Below are 17917 nucleotides of genomic sequence, written 5' to 3' on the forward strand. Positions count from 1 at the left end.
CTTGACTTCCTGGATCGTCATTAAATGGAATTGCCACCGGAAACAAAATTAACACCACTGACGCATTTATATAAACGCAGGGGAATACTTTGCCTACAATGAAAACACACCGCATTGCATTTTCTATGTTAAATATAAGCCCCTCGCTTGCACAGGTTGTACTGCCAATCATTGCTACTATGTTGCATGTTCGAAATACAGTTTACATTGCCTTCGGTTACACAATGGATGACACCCCTACTCTGTCTCCTCTTAAATCTCCAACCACATTAGCAGCAGCGCCAGAGCAGGAGTAGGGCCCATCATAACAGCTGACATTACAAAATATTTTCAGTGGCTAAAGCTCCTTTCCTTGCAAAGTCAATGAAAATGTACCCAGAAAGCCAGGACTGCATGAGCAGAGCAAAGCCAAGCTCTTGGAGTACCTTGGTTCATTCTCTTCCAGCCTCCCCACTTTTTCTTCCTCCCTCTCTTCTCTTTTTCTCTAACTCTCTCTCTTTTTTTTCTTTAATTCACCTCCACTCTGGCCACACACACACTTACAGTACAATAATAAATGTGTTGAGATAATGTGGCTTGGAAACCGTATTCAGTCCTCACTTGATTAAACACTGGAATTTTGCATGGTGCCCAGAAATGAGGTTAGCAAATGGCTTTGTTGGTTGCCAGCTTGGAAATGCACAAAAGGAAATCGAGGGAGAACATAGTGTCTGCCGCTTGCTGGCTTCTAAAAGTGCTTGATGAATGTTAGTGTACGTCACTTGGGATAATGCGAGTTAGCTGTGTGTGGACTCCAAATATGGCTGGAGTGTGACTGGTAGAGGTTGTAATGACTGCGCTGAAGTGAGAACCCTGTGCAGGGCCCCTCTCAGAAGGTACACACCTCAGCTCTGCCTTTCCTCTGCAGATGGACTAACAATGAACTCTCAGTTTCACCTCAACCTTGATGCTGCAAGAAGTGCAGATATGCCACTGATGCAAAGTCTTTATGTGTCACCCAGGATGAAAATGCCCTTAGCTTTAAAATTTGAAATCATCTTACCTGTAGAGATTTTTACATAAAAAACACCTTTATGTAATTTAACAACCACTCATGTTTGTGTAGGAGATGGCCATCATAGTGTTATGTCATTGCATTACATATATTCTATACTTTGTTTACATGTGATGTGTGGCACTTATTTTTTGTAATTTTATCCCATAGGTCCTCCAGATGTGGAGCAGGCTTGTGAGCCAAGTGTGCGCACCTGGAGCCCCAATGCAGGGATTGAGCAAGGTGTTGTCGGCCTGTCAGAGTGCCCTCTCCAGGGCTGCATGCTTCAGCTAGAGTTCTCCTACCCGCTGATACCTGACTCCTTGACCGTGTGGGTCACCTTCTTTAGCCCCGAAGAAACGGCGCTGCCTGCCATCCACAACATCTTGCTGCTGACTGTTCGTGGGAACAACATTTCACTGGGTCCCAGTAATGTTTTCTGTGACACCCCATTGACTCTGAAGCTGGACATAGAGGAAGAGGTGTACGGGGTTCAGTTTTACACTATGGAGCAACACCTGGAGATTGACGCCACTCTCTTGGCATCCAAGCCAGACTGCACCCTTTGCAGGCATTGCCAACCACTACGCTACCGCCTGTTGCGCCAACCACCCTTCACCCACGCACCACATGGTCTGATGTTGAATGAACCATCCCGCCGATATACAGACAGGTGAGTGAGTGGCCTGGTAGGTGAACACTTCTGAGCACACAGATGTCTGTCATACTGAGCGACTGTGTCAGCGCTGTGTCAGCAATGTGCACAAAACTCAAGTTTGTTCTCCCTGACATTCCTGAGTTGAGAAATAACTCAATAGCATATAAAACAAATGTTCTGGAAAGAACAACCGTTCTTCCTTGTAAAGGAGGAATGGTCTTAGACATACAGTACATCTGAACAATTGTTTTTACACAAAGTGTTTTCTGTTAGACGCTGAAAATTGCTGAGTGGTTACCGTTTAGCTTCCTGCTTTGGTGTGATGTAATTAGGGGTTTTAAGACATGCCAGTAAAAAGTGTTTATTTATCTTTGGAAACTATCCACAAAAATATGTTCTTGTAATACCAGATATCCTTTTCAACACCCCCCGGGACCACTAGCGAGCCACCGCTGCTTCTGTAGTTTCAAATCTGTTGCCCAACATTTGTTTCCTATGTCACAGGTCAGTTGTTGCCCACATTTGTTTTTTCCCTTGTTCCGTGAAGCAAGGGCAGATAGATGGCTTGTTGAAGGTATTATCTGCACACTGTGGTGAGAGTTTAGTGCTTTGCTTTCATGGAATGTGCTGACTTGATAAAACCGTGCTATACATGGCACCACTGCGTGTTATGCCATCTCGCTATCGTGCTGTCAGCGCGGTTCACATGAGACGGAAAGCGCTTGATAAGAGTCAAAAAGGTGAGTGTGCATGTTACGCAAGATGGAGCGATGACATCTGGGTTCTTTAAAGTGTCAGCGCACAGCTTCTCGCTTGGATGGCAGTGTCTGTGGAAGGCCGCCTCCCGTAGGGATGTATTTATTCGGAGGTTTTGGCACACTTTGGTGATTATTGATGTACTGTAGGTAGTTTTACTGCTGTGGTGTAATTCACTAGCTGTGGTCGCATTCCAGTGGTAGTGGTCAGCAGCAATGGCTGTCTATTTTGTGTTGTGAGAGCATGTGGGATCTTGTCTCTGTTAGGTGGTCGGAGAATTTCTGTTGCAAGTCGCTATGTGTGTTCTAGCTATCAAAATTGTTAGTTTAATTTAAACTATATATTAACTATAAAAATCCCCCACAAATTATAGCTGTAAGAATGCTACATGCTAAAGGGACCTGCACTTTTTTAGTAATGTGTTTGCATTAATCTCTGTTATTGATTGTTATTGAACAAATGGACTTTACATTACTGGGACATCAGTTCATCAGGTTTTACTTCAACAAATAATCCTACGAGAACATTAAATTCTTGTGAGGATTTGTTTGATAACTATTCCCTCTGGCTAAACCAGTGTCTCACAACAAACAGCCTTCGTCGTGGCAGCAAATGCAGTTCACCCAGATGTTTTGGCATGCCGCAAATCCAGTGTAAAAGGCTCTGTTTGATCGTCTGGGTCCAGCTGCTGAAATGCTTTTGTTGACCACACAGAAAGTCACTTCTTCCCGTGGTATGTTTCCATGGGGCGGCGGGGGGGTGGAGGGATGACTGACCTCCTGCTGTCAGGCTGCTGGCATTCATCTGAGCCGGGGCAAACTGAACAAGAGGAACGGCTGACATCTTGGCTTCTTTGGCTCCATCCTTGGGTGGTGGTTTGTTTGGAATGGCTGGGAGGTCAGAGTGACAGAGTAAATTATAGTGGAGAGTAAGAAGAGTGAGGAAGAGATGCGGGGCTGGAGGTTGTAACAGTTGGGGGTAAATCATTGCTATGGGCTTGGGGGGTGGGTGGCAATAGGTGATGAAGGAGAACATAAGGGGGTTGAGAAAGTATGACGATGAAGGGTAGGAGAGCTCACAGCTAAGTGAGACAGAGGACTGTCCCCCTCCCCCAGTATTGGTTCTGCACAGGTCTTTGCCCTCATATGCTCTAGGCATCCCATTAGTGACCAGACTCCTGTTGTATAGGAATATTGTCATCTTTATGTCTTCTCTTACGTATGCATAATCAGTTTTTTTTAATTTTTACTATATATTCTTTGTGTTTTACCCATTCATTCATTCATTCATTCATTCATCTTCTGTGACCACTTGTCCTGTGAAGGGATAGGCTGGAGTTTTACTCATTCTGGCTAAATCTCTGTGTTCCAGCAGTTACGAGTTTGGTACACAGAAGTGGCGGCAGTCTGTTCAAACAGAGATTCTTGTCAAATGGTCAATCAGCAGTCTAAATCCCTCTCCCATTGCACCATTCTGATGTTTCTGTTGAGATAATGTGTTGGCGAGGGCGCGTAGGAAAAGTATTGTGCAGCTAAGGGACGGGGGGTTTGCTGGATTCAAGTCTTGATTCAGGTAAGGTTTCCTCAAGGACTACGATATCAAAAATCACAAAAATGCAGTTGTTCATGCAAATGGGAACCACAGGCTCACAGAGGCATTCTATAAAGGCATGCATTTTCCATTAAATGTTATCTCCTACCTCCTTTAAAGTATCTCTTATGACTCTAAGCATGCAGCATTACTTTGTTTGACATCATGTAGGTGTAAAATGAAAACCAGTAAAACCTAAAATTCAAAAAGGAGCTTTGCTGTGTTCGTTACTCTCGCAGACCCAATCTAAGATTTCTTTTTAAATTCTTTTTCCTTCAACTTCCTTATATTTATCTGTTTTTCTCATCTGGGATCTTTCAGCCAAGAACAACAAGGTGAATGGAAACACATCCATATGTATGCTCACACATCAGTAAAGGTCCAGAACACACACACAAACACGCACACTACACTGCTCTTCCTCCTCTCGGTAGCAGGCACATGCATTCACACATGCTCCTATGCGTAATCACCTTGTACAATCAAAATGCCTTTGAAAGACATATTACAGTGCCATGCGACTGACTTTGAGATTAAGCCAAGATAAAAAAAAAACTTTTCCTACAGGGGTCTCAGAAAGAATGTCTGGATGAACAAACAAGCACCAGCGATGAACCCTTATCGCATGATACCTCGACAGTGACTGGAGTATAGCCCTTTGTAGTGTGCGTTGTATATCAGATCAGTTACACATGATATTTGATCAGTTACAGATGAAACTGAGGGTTTAGGAATTCTGGACGCGTGCCTAAAATTATATGTATCGCTGGACGCCATCCATTCCATTCATGTGTCAAGTGCGACCTATGGAGGATGCTGGTCGTAAATTCTTTCATAGATTTACTACATATTAATGCCCCTGTCATTAAAAAGCTCGTTCCTCTCTATTTATTGCACTTATGAAGTTCTATGGGAGGGAGAATTTATTGACTCGCATTACATCTGCCCCACTTGTTCCGTTCCATTCCTCCCCGCTGCTGGTTAACATGGCCCATAGCAGTAAGGTCAGGGGGGGAATCAAGCATCCATCTGATTGGGAACAGATTGAAAGAACATTTAAACTCTTGTTATCATTGTTATCACCATGAGGAGTAGAATGTTTTACCCTTTAGAAACAAAGATGTATTTGGACGTCCAAGAAACATGTAAACTGGGCAGATTCGATTGATCTAGCTATTCTTCAACTGATCAATTGGTTATTTTCTGATTAGTTGATTGATACTGTGAACATGTTCTCACAATAACATTTTGAACTTTAAGATTAAGATTCATGCAGTGTCAACCTGATTAAGAAATAAGCTGTTTACTATATTCTGCCTTTCATGAGCGGACATAGTAACAAGTAGGATTTAACTTAAGTGGCTGCTGCCAATTGTAGTTGTCTTTATGGTTTTTGGAGGTCAGAAGACTGTATAGTGCCCGTTGCTAGTTCTTTTAACAGTTAAGGCTCTTTTAGAGTACTGCGGGACATAGACGCCGTAAACTTACGCACATTGCCTACAACGGTGTGTGCCATCTATACTTGTGTGCTCGTTAGTAACCTCTGTGTCTTTTTTGCCAGTTGGGCTAATTTTTGTTTCTACTTCCTGCTTCACGTCCAACAATGGCGACCGAAACTTTCGCCGAACTTTGGCCAAACTTTCGCTGAAGACAAGTGATACAGATGTATCTCCAAACCTCCTCAGTTAACCTGTCCTCAATGTGTTCCCTCTTTATTAATCCAAAACAATCAAGAGAAACAAGCTGGAGAAGCAGCTGGAAATACTAAAGTGGAAACACACTACTACCAAGCAGGCCAATCACAGGTCTTGCGGTCTGCATTGCCGCGGCGCATAGTTACATGGGTTCTGCATATGCTCTGCGCTGTCGCCGTAGCTAAGGCGTCAAATTGATGGAGAAGGGTAAACCGCCTATTAGATGGGCTAAATGCTGCTATGTGATGAGAATCAAGGCTGGCAGGTGCTTTGATAGGACGAAGGAGATGACGCAGTGATGACACTTCTGGGGAAATAACTGAGGATGGTATGTGTAGCTCTGTTGCTGCAATGTAGATTTAAGCTGTTGGCGCTTCATTGAAACCTTCATTGAACTTTTAGCGCAAGGACTTTTGAAGGTTCTACAATGCATGCAAGGCTTTACCTGCTTTGTTTTGCAGCAGAAAGTTGTGAGGTATGTTTAAAGACAATGTTTGCATTAGACTACTACAGCATCTACCCTAGTGACTGGTTTGCAGTTCTTCGGCTAGACAACGTTTTATGGGGGACACAAACCAAAGTCTTCTCTTGAAGAGGTGTGCTAACTCTGTGCTCAGTCGTTCGCCTTAACTTCCTCCCCAAGACCTTTCGTCTTATTCTGGTAGCACACCAACATCATAGCACTCCATCTTTTCTGCTGGAAAAGACGAATCCCTGAAGAATCCCTTGCTTGTCAGGAAACATACAAACAGCGCTGAAACTCATTTTATAGGGAGAGTACTATTTTGACTTTAATTGTGGATTACCCACGGGATGATAGATGGACTAAACTTCAGCGTAGTGAGGAATGAATGACCTAATCATATTTTCCACAAAAGCCCTCTGACCCAACTTCCCTAGACCCTATTTTAGGAACTATGATTTCCTCCTTCATTTTCCTTATCTCTTCTTTAACTCTTTGTTTTTGCTCAGACCTCCGTGACCGTGTCTCCCATTGTGGCCTGATCAGGCGGCACCATTACCACTTTTCTTTTGTGTGTGTGTGTGTACTTGATTGCCTACAGTGTGACGGGCCAAATATCAGTTTGTCCACGAAATGGAAATGTGCCTGATTCCTTTCAAAGCAATGCCTGTTTCTCTCTTCTTTCCATCTATTCTGTGTGTTTGGTCTCCTCAAAGATAAAGTCTCCCACAGCTCGACTTTTCCAGGGGCTAAACTAATTCAATTAGAAGGGGGCATGTTTGAGTGCAGCCTGGAGTCGCACCAGCATGAGCAAGCGTTGCGGAACAGGACACGCCGCTCTGTGGATGATAGTCTGTCAGGTCAAACATTCTGTGTTGATGATGATTAGGCCAACATAAATATCTCATCTTAGGCATGAATTCTTCTGTGGGGAAGTTCTATTTGATACTCGATCTTCTGGGCCCATTGTTTTTTTTTTATTTTTAATTTCGGACTCCACAGCTAACTTGATAGGCCTACCTTTGTCTGTGGGGGATTCGATGAAGAAACACGAGAAAAATCAAGCAAGGATGATAAGGGGGGGAAAAAAAAGAAACAACGGCTGTGGACCGTAATCAGAAATGTCACGAAGAAAGAATGTTTCCCGTAAATCTTTCATTAAAAGAAGCAGAGCATGTATGCACATAAGCAAATATGGAAATATTCACATCTATTCTTTCCATTTAGGGGATGTTCGTGCGTTTTTGATGTTTGTTACACATATTCAGGTCATGGTTTTCCTGAACATCACTCAGAGAGACTTTGTAGATTTAATTGCTGACTTTGGCCTTGGGTTTAAACTGTGTGGTAGCCCAGCAAGTTGGCAAGAGTGTTTGCTCCTGGTGCTGCATTGCATTTACACCGGGAGCTATATGGCAGCGTGGGGAATGGAAGTTTAAGCCTGTGTACTTGTCTTTAAAAATAAATAAATAAATAAATAAAGGCCATTGTTGGCAGGCAGTGTGTTGTTTATGTCGTGTATGCCTACTTTTAAAGGTTTGGTGTGTGTGTGGCGGCGTGTACACTTTATATCCACATGCTGCATGTGCATTTTCCCAGCGTAGTACTCTTGCCTGCTTGTCAGTGCATTCGCAGCATTGCAGAAGGCGGTCCAAAATTAGGTCAGTGATACTTGATGGTCCACATGAAATGATTGTTTTTTTCCTGTTTGCCCTGATTTTCGGACGTCTTTCCCCACCTGCAGACCTAATGCTTGCCACACAGTTAACCAATGCTAGCCCCGATTGCACCACGTTCCCATCCCCTTATGTCCTTACGCATAACGCCGTATTGCGCGTGCAGCGAGCACTCGCTCACCTTCTCTGTTGTGTTGACTTTGTCCCATTTAGCAAATATGAAAAAAAAACTACGGTTATAGTTCATCCCTATATTTAGTCAATCATTACAGCGTAAACACACATTTGCGCACATTACCTTTCAGTTTTTCATTTGAGCAAATGCAACACGGCTTGTTTGAAACTGTTACATTTCTTTTTAAAGCAAATCATGGCATCTAATGAAGTGATCACCTGCCACAATTGTAGCCACAAAAAAAAACACACACAAAGAAAAATTGAAGACATTTATACCGCATGAATTATAGAGAGCGCTAGTCTAAATCAAACAGACACACACGCTCTGTCATGTTTCCGTTACTGATTTGCTGGATGCAAGTGCAACCCCGAAGCTACCCCAAACTTATACCAAGTCTACGGCCTGAAACTGAATGATTTACTTCGGAGGGACGTGCTTTTTGTCCCCAAAAGGAAGTCAAGTTCCCACAGTGTGACTGTGCAAACAGATTTACGACCCCGCAACACGAGTAATACAAGTGCACACACGGGACCGAAAACTCTGAAAGCCGACAAAAAAAAAAAAAAAAGGGGGAACCATGAACGAGAAACCATAACCATAAGCTACAAATCAAAACTAGAAATGGGAAACCAAAACTATAAGCAAAGGAAAAAAGTGTTAAAATGGAAAGAAAACCTTGACCAATGTAGTTGCAAATGAGAGTGCTTATGTGAAGTCAAGTTTTATTTATTTTTATTTTTTTATTTTTTGCTTGCCTTTACATTTTTTTATTTTTTTTATTTCATGAAAGCATAACTAATTTGAATTCATAAATCAGGACTGGTGAATTGGTGGCTTATATGAACCAGCAGTTAAAACGAGGCAAGAACCCAACCTGGTTATTATAAAGAGAACATGTAAAGGCAAACAACAAATCAGAAAAATTAACTATTTAACATTATAAATCAGAGTAATTTATATCCTAAAAGCACACTCACTTGCACTTTTGTTGCTTCCTGGTTTTCTTTCCATGAGTTTTGCTGCTTTGCTTATAAATTTTGGTTTCTCATTCACAGCGTTGGTTTGTTTCGTTTACGGTTTTGGTTTTCTCATTTATGTTTTTTTCCTTTCAGACTTTTTTCCCCCCCAGGCTTCCTTATCACGGTGACTCAAGGAACCGTTGTGGCGACTTATGCGCACCGGCAAAGTGAGTAGTCCCTCGACATTTCTCCTCTCCATTCATCACGATGGTTCCTTGAATCACTGCGATAAGGAAACAAAGCAGGGCTGGACCCAAAGTGGGCAAAAGCAGCCACGTCAGCAGTTGACAACATAGGTAGAGGCGCGGAGGCGTGTGCTGAGACACTTGACAGGAAACTAAGAGTCACACACGAACACCCACCAGCAAACAGAGCATCACTCCTATCGACCAGTTCTCCACAGGCCTGTGGCGCTCAGCGTACCATCTTTAAATCTCTGTCTCCCTGACATCTCTATATCTCTTCCCATTATTTTAAAATACAAACTAACTATGATTTTTGTCCCTCTCTGTCTAGGGATGTGGTACCACATGTTGTGTATACCTACCAGGTCCAAACAATCTCCAGCCAGAGTGAGAGCGAGCCTTCCCCACCCCTGGTGCACGAACTTGGGGTTCCCTACTGTGGAGATGGACGCATCCAGAGGTACACGCGAGTGATCCAAACTTACATAGACGCACACAGATGTGTAATGAACCGTTTTCATTGTGTTTCAATAGTTTTCATCAGTTTCCCAGTGTTTGTGTCTAAATATGGCCTCCTGCTATTTCAGTTCCAAAGGAGAAGAGTGCGATGATATGAATTCTATGAATGGGGACGGCTGCTCCAGTCAGTGTAAGAAGGAACCCTACTTCAACTGCATTGGTAAGTCAAATAAGGACAAAGCTACTCTCAAAGTTAAAATAGGAACGTCAGCGGTGAATTTATGTGAAAGAAAATACCAGAAACGGCACAGAGTTTATCGTATCAACATATTTTATCCCCGAGTTCCTCAAACAGAGCTGCTCTGTTGTCATCTCAAAATGGATATTTGTTGTAACATATATCAACAGCTGTGAATGAGGGATTCTGTATCATAGCGTTTTGAGCTATTGCTTGTATCAGTGTGCAGCTGATTCATGGTTCTCGTGTGAAGAAAAGTCCCCGAAAGTTATCAAAACATATTTCACCGGCCAAAACTGATATGTACGTGCAACGTTTATCAGGTCAAGATTTCACAATTTTCTATAAAAGCGTAAGAAAAACAAGCAGAGTTTTTTGTGTATTTGCGTATTGTGTCTTTGGATGTCTCAGGTGCTCGTGTTTACACTTTACTTCACAGAACAGACAGACTTCGGATTTTTCAATGAGGCTCACTTTGTGAATGAGCGGATTTAACATCTGCGCGTACATCATCTGCTTCAGCTACTTCAAGCCTTTCCTCAAAGGAATACAAAAGCAGAAGATATCATAATCGTTTTGACCTCTTGCAAAAAAAAAAAAAAAAAAATTAAAATCTGGAAATCATTACTGTTGAAAGGGTGGATGTAATCTTATTTAACATAGTTAAGTGGATGGCCTCTCCTACTGTACGTTGTTTTACTTTGTGAATAGATCGATGGTTTCCTGTCCTGTCTCCTGCTGGCTGACAATCTTTTTTTTTTTTTCCTGCACTTTTTTCTGTTCGTGTGTTTGTGCATGCACAGCGCATGCATGCATGGACACACATGTGTGAGCCTCTGTGAAGTGGCCACTTAATCCCTGTCAGATTGCTGGATGACTGCATTGGCTGTGCTGTTTTTCCACCAACTGCAGTGCTCTGGGATGTGTGTGTGTGTGTTTGTGTGTCTGCGTGTCCGACACCGTCTGACATAGCTGAAGTTTTGCACAGAAATCTGACACTATAATGACAGGACCTTCTGTCCGTCTATCTGTATGTGCAAAAGAGTTCCCGCTTGTCAACGTGCCGGGTAGTGAAAGAGAGAGCTGGATGGAGAATTGATACTAAGTACACAACAGGTTTAGGGTGTTACAATCTGGATGAGCTTTAATAGGCTATTCACACGACTGAGCAGATTTATATCTGGAACTGATGAAATTCACAAGTTCTTTTCACATGACCCCACCTGGTGTCACAATCCCAGGGGCTATGTCTCAACAGGGCTCCAAGTCATAATTAACACAGGTGCAGATAAAGCATGAAGCAAATGCAATCAGCGTTTCTTTAGCCACCGTCGTGAGCGTTCAAGTCAGATCGCGCTCTTTCCCCCCTCTCATATATGTTGTCGAATATAGCTTAAGGTGCTGTTTTGAAAAAATGAAAAAGAAAGCCTCTGTACATTGATTTTCTGTCTCTGTTTTCTCATCTCATCCCTCCTTTTTCTTCCTCTAGCTGCAGAGCTTTCCTCCCTTTGCTCATGCACTGAGTCACCTTCCCACTTTTCCGTTATCTGTTTATTCTATCCCTGTCCAAATTCAAATACTGTAGCAATACTCTTTCACACCTTTTTTCATCCTTTCCCTCGTCTTCTCTTTCAGCTCACATTCTGCCCGTTATATTCCCGCACCCTTCGCGGGCCATTGTTTTTGCGCTGCTCCCCGTCTCAGTCTCACCCCTTCCCTTATTCCTTGCCTCTGTTCCTGCTGAGTGAGTGGCGGGAGTCTATTCTGTATGCCCCCTCAGTAGCCCCTTGTTTTACCATTGCCAGAGCACAGAACTGACTTGAGCTTTTGGCCGTGCTGGGGATGGCTGGAATTTCGAGAAGGAGGCCCCGGCCAACTTGGCACAGAATGCCGCCTTTCCCCCTAACTGGAACCCCACCGGCTGACGCTGCTTTAGCTGAGGGCTGAGACCAATGAGGCCCAGGCAACCTCCCTGCTTTGCTCCCCTCTCCTCCAGTCCATAAGCTTTCAGTTCCAGACCTTAACTCCGGGTGGGATGTCTGGAAAAAATACTGCTATATCTTTCTTTACCTATTGACTTTGTCCGTCTTGCTCACATTTTATTACGCTCTCTCTCTTTCATTCTTTCTTTTTGTTTCTTTCCCCCAGACCTTTACATATTATCTTATCTCCATTTATATAAATATATATATTACCTTCTTCCTGTGTCTTTATCTGGTCCTCTCCCTCTTCACCTTCCAAAACAATAGAGATAAAGGCTAGACATTATATCCCCATAAAAACGGAGGAGCACTAAAGGTTGGAGTGTGTGAAAACTCATCTGTTTGGCTTTGTAGAAACAAGGGCATAGACTTGGGTGGTTTGTGGCGGGGATTATATCTGTGAAGGTTCTCAGTCATCCAGGTTGTGGTATATCCAAATGCGGAAAATTGGAAATTAAGGCAGCTGGACTCGTAGGGTTTCTTGAGGACGTTTCGCGACTCTTCCAACCAACCAGCTTCTTCAGTTCCTAATGACTGGTGGGAAGTTCCTTCAGATGTTGGCGGACCGTTCATTTGTAACCTAAAGAGCTGGCTCTCCTGTGTCAAGCCGTGCGTTTGTTTGATTTCCCTGTTCTTTTTTTTTTCCAACTGCAGGAGAGCCAAGCATGTGCTACTACTACGATGGTGATGGGGTGTGCGAGGACTTTGAGCGGGAGACTGGTGTGAGAGACTGTGGCCTCTACACCCCTAGTGGTTACCAGGACCAGTGGGCTTCCACGGTCGAGGTTTCCCATGAAGAAAAGCCCTACTGCTCTGGCGAGGTTGCTGCTGGGTATCCAGCTGTTACTAAGGTAAGGCAATTCATAGTTTGTCTCGTCAACAGTTGCCACCATTGATGTAATTTAGATGGTAACAAGCAGAAACATTTTCTACACGTAGACAAGTAACTGAATATCTTATCAAACTATGACCAATCAGCTGATTGAACAAAATAGTCCTTAATTCTTTGAAGATGTGCAACTGCTGCTTTCCACTTCCTTTCTGTGAAAGAAATTGTCGGTTTGCCACTTAAGTAAGACTGGGACCTTTGATTAGACGTCTACCAGGGGGAGTGCTGAAGTTTGCCCCTTTCATTAGGGTAATGTTTATTGAAGACAGCAGCAGAAGCCATTGATTCCACCTAAGCCCGGTGGATGTATTGATCTGTTGCTGGTGTAACTTAGAAGGTGGCTGACTGCCCAAAACATCAAGGTGACACATACATTCGCCCACGAACACATACTAAACCATAACCCAACGTTAACCCAAGAATTAACACCAACGTTCAATGAATTACATTATGAAAATGTGCCTTTTGTGCCCAAAAGCCGGTTGGGTCTGCACATTACGGCTGTGTATAGAGATTTATGTCGCCACAACACGAGTAATAGAAGTGCTCACCGCACACAGACACAAACACAAAGCTTCAGACACATACAAGTGCATTGGCCTCAATCCTATTTAATCCCCACTCGCTAATATGGATGGTGAAAGCTAAGACATGTTGTTGACGTATACTATCTCTCCGTTAAAGCCCTATTTATTGTTGCATTTCACTATGGTTGAGTTTCTTACTGGCTTTCAAGATATATTTTGCTCAAACCAAATTCTTGCTCTGGTTGAGTGTTGACACTAATGCATTGTTAAATTTTGTGATGATACATATTTTAACTAGAGATGGAATTTAGTGGGTCTTTAGGGAGAGCCGGATCTTGTGGACCAGTTCCTTTCATAGAGTCGTTCAAAAGACTGGCACTTTGATATTTATTTATTTTTAAGATGCCTAAGCAGGGTAGGGTAAGATTTGGATCTGAATCCCAATACGTATTCTTTTGGTGGGATATCGGAGTCGGCCTATCTATATACTAGATAGACAGATGCTTTATATTCATATAGTCTTTAAACACCTTTGCGCTGACCGGGAATCGAACTCCGGTCTACTGCTATGCTCACCACTATACCAGCTCTGTCACCTACACCGTCTTGAAGCAAAGCATGACCTTCTGTGTGCAACTGTGTCAAAACACAGCAAAAACCATAAAATAAAATACAAAAAAGAACGTCTCGGAACTGTGGCTCGGTTCCCGGTCAATAGATTTGTCACAACTCCGGTCAATAGATTTGTTAACTCTTTTAACCCTACAAAGGAGAATCTTTGTGTTGAATAGCAAGACTCGACACCCCTACCCCGACTGTGCTCTGTCTTCTGACGTGCATGTGATGCTGGAACTGTGTGTTGTTGGTGGAGCTCGTTCCCACTGCATTTCACGAGGCCAGTGAACTAGTTATTCTTCACAGCTGTGGTCAGGTGTTCGGCTCAAACAAGGGCAGAAAATTAACAGACATCATTTAATGCATTTGATATTTATATTGCATCACTTCAGTGACCAAAAAAAAAACTCAGTGTGTTCCAACATCATTGCAGATGTTTTATTTTCTGGGGGGAATGAGACATCAGTGGAACATGTCCATATAACCATAAAGAAAGGATTTCTGCTGTGAAGGACACGTTGTTCATACAAAAACTGCTTTTACTGTGAAGAACACACTGTTCCCTAAGGGTCATATGTTATGAGATCACCTCGTTACAAGGCCGCTGATACACAAGTGCCTATACACATGTGGAAAACCTGCAAACAGAGGTTAACAAAACATGAAGGTCTTGTCAATACCTCTCTTTGCCTCTCCCTTACATTCTAACACTGCCAGCTGTCCGGTAAACTGTAAATTGTTGCATCACAAAAAAAAAAAAAAATCCGTGCTCAAAGCCCACTGACATTTATTTTTCCACTCCAGTAACATGCACTACAGTCACATCAAATGCCATCTTTTCAACTCCAAATGAACCCTGATTGTGCTGTGTCCTTGCAGTTTTGAGCATACGCATGCACACACACAAACAAAACATCCTGCATGTGGACGAGCAGGCAAATTCACACACGGTTGTGAATACACAATTGTGCAAACTTGTTTTCCTATGGGGGTTCCTTGGAAAACAAAGATAACATTAACCTGACGCAACAGATGGTTTGTTGCACAGAACCATCTGAGAATTCGTCCTTGGAAGCTGCTGGGAAAAAGGGCAGCCACTTTCAAAAAATACTTAAAACCATCAGACCAAACGGGATGGGATTTGAAAGCTAGCAAGCAGTCACTCTAGCTAGCTATGTATTTTGCAGGTAGGCAGACAATGCTTGTCGTCTTTTTGAGGATATTCTGACACCCCTGTTGTTGGAGTAAGCAGTCACCTCTTGCTGTCGTCACCATACAATGTCATCACATCTAAAACACACCCATAGTTGTCAATTGTTTATCGTAGTATGCAGACTGGTTGACCTGCAGTGGTTCTAAGCTTACAGCCCGGCCAGATGGAGTCTCTCGTGATCTTGAGATATTGCAACAATCTAGTTGGCCTCGCACGTTAAAGACAACCTAAGACGGCCTCGAATAACTGAGGCCAAATAACTTGAGATCAATTGCGCAGATGCGTGCGTGTGACGCGACTCTTCTCGAGCCTCATGCCACAGATGAGTCGTGAGGATTTATTGCTGAGATGAAGACCAGGCCGTAGATTTGTCTTTGTTCACAGATTCAGTTCAAATGCGACCACTTTAGAGCAACATGCGAAACGCCGCAGTGCGTGAATGGCGGCAAAACAACTCACTTTGACGGAAAACAACGCTACTTTGGGGGTAAACTTTGGTGATGTCCAGCCATTGGGTTGTTCAATTGCTGTTTTCACTGACAATTTCCCTTGATGCCAACCAGGAATCTGTCATAGAGTGCCCAATGAAGAGTTCATTCCTCTGCCATCTGGATCTCATTCCATATCTTTAGTTCTTCCTTCCAGTTTTCTCAGTTTGCGGGTGTTTTTGCAATGTTCCTGGCGACAATGAGTCTTTGTTGGTGGAAAGGGATGTAAAAGCTTTGTATGCCTTTGATTCGATAACACTCAGTAACCTATGATGGTGCTCTCTTCTCGTTCATATACCTTTTTTGAGCAAAGTCTGCCTAAAAATGCTGTGGCGGTGTTGATACAGACTCACTCATTGCACTTGACAGGGTGTCAGATCGCTGTCGGGGTAGTAGTGACAATTGCTTGGCAATTTTGAGATTCTGTCGTCAATATTAAAATGGCGAGGTTTGACAAATGATGACTACTGCTAGAGTGCAAAGCTTGTTTCTGTACTCTAGGGAGACAAGATGGAATACATAATTTTTTTTTTAACATATTTTGCTTGGAATTAGTTCTGTCTTTGTCTGCTTGAAGTCGCTGAGGTATAAATGCGGCATGTTGCGACATAGTATCTTTTCTCAAGAAAGCGCTGTTGAGAGCACTGAGTGACCGTGCATAAATAAGCTTAGGAGTGACCCTGCCAGTACCTAAGCTGCTGTTGGAACTGCTCTTTCGTTAAACAGAATTCATTATGCGGTTACAACACACTTACTCTCTCCTTGTCATTCACCCGATCTTTGTTTACCAAACTTAACTAAAGCTGCAAATGAACGAAACCCTTATGCCTGACAGGATCAATAACTGAGATATGATGAGCAGCCATCTTTTCTTGTTTGGGGCTTGGCACTGCACATAGGGTAACATTTTGATCTGCGTTAACCGCACTCCGGAGACAATGTCAGTACCGCGACAAACAGCCAAAATCACAGTAAAGTTCTCTGCTGGAGTTAGCGTCTGGTTAACCACTAGCATTCATCCCACAATAAGTACCACTATTGCCTTTCTAGTGCTTGTTTGTGCGCTGGCGTGTGTGTTTATGTGTTAGGGAATAAAGAGAAAGAGGCAAACAGAGGCCCAGAAAGATGCTATACTGCACATTAAAAAAAAGGAGGATGCAAAGAAATGTTGTCTTAGTAAGATGTTGGGCCACCACAAGACACATGAACAGCTTCTGGAAATTCCTAGCTCTCTCCTGGAGGAACCTAAACCAAAACCTGTTTTTACAAGTACAACAAGTATTTGCAGAGGTTTTGGAAGTAGTGACAATAAACTTAAAAATGTGGAGGTGGACACTTAAAGAGCTTATTGCCACGTTATAAAGTACTTGAAAAACTGACTGTGCAAGCAAATCTGTGCCCGTGGAAGTCAACAGTCCATCCTTTTTAATTGCCCCCTTCATCGTTTGTGGTTTAATTTAATCACGTTTCCTTATTTGTGGTTCACAGCTCTTTGGTAAAGTCAGGCTAGAGATGAGCCCTCCCGATACGGGACAATGCTTTGCGAGGACTTTTTGTTCGAATGAGTGTGTTGGGGGGTGGGGGGGAGTAGATATCAGATCATTTCCTTCTGATCTGGTAAACAACTCCTGTATTCACTTTGTGTATCAGTCCTGTTTGATGTCTAAAGACGGTGTTGATTCTGTAAGTGTGTGTGTGTGTGTGTGTGTGTATGAGAGAGAGAGAAGCGGGCAGCGGTGATAGGGATCTTTACGGATGCAAGAAAGCAACAACAGCACAAGAAGGCACTTGAGGAGAAAGAAAGATCATGTATCTGCACGAAATCTCAAATGCTATGTACTTGCGTGTGTGGGAGAAAGACAAAGAGTGCATGTGTGCGTGCGTGTGTGTGTTCCTCCTAATATTTCTACTGTAAAACACACGCACAAGGTAGATGCAGAAGAACATTGAAATGCATCCATTAAGTACCTTGCTGACTGATAATCTCAATATGCAGCATTTGTGCATGAGATCAGATTTTTCCCCTTAACTTTTGAATCTTCATGCGTCAAAACAAAGCCAAGGATGGATGAATGATCCCATATTTAAACCACTGCCGAGGGAGGGTTCAGCAACATAAGAATAAATGGTGCATAGAGCCATAAATACATATTGCCCGTTTGTACACAATAGCTTTGTAGCCTGCTGTCTGCCTTGCAGAATGCAAATGTGTGCTAGATCTTTGTAAGGCTGACACACATTCATTTTTGGGTCA

The 17917-nt window shown here is 43.0% G+C and overlaps 1 protein-coding gene across 1 annotated transcript in view; it reads left to right on the forward strand.

Moving 5' to 3' along the window:
- Positions 1 to 17917, forward strand: part of pappaa (pregnancy-associated plasma protein A, pappalysin 1a) — a gene marked incomplete at its 5' end in the record, with an annotated part of 79459 nt that overhangs the window by 20220 nt on the left and 41322 nt on the right. The window contains 4 exons of the mRNA XM_084572594.1: positions 1205 to 1706; positions 9584 to 9712; positions 9840 to 9931; positions 12586 to 12782. Coding sequence (XP_084428720.1) covers positions 1205 to 1706; positions 9584 to 9712; positions 9840 to 9931; positions 12586 to 12782 — 920 coding nt within the window. The remainder of the gene's footprint in view (positions 1 to 1204; positions 1707 to 9583; positions 9713 to 9839; positions 9932 to 12585; positions 12783 to 17917) is intronic.

This window comes from Chelon labrosus, assembly GCF_963514085.1.
Source record: "Chelon labrosus genome assembly, chromosome: 22".
Classification (NCBI taxonomy): Eukaryota; Metazoa; Chordata; class Actinopteri; order Mugiliformes; family Mugilidae; genus Chelon; species Chelon labrosus.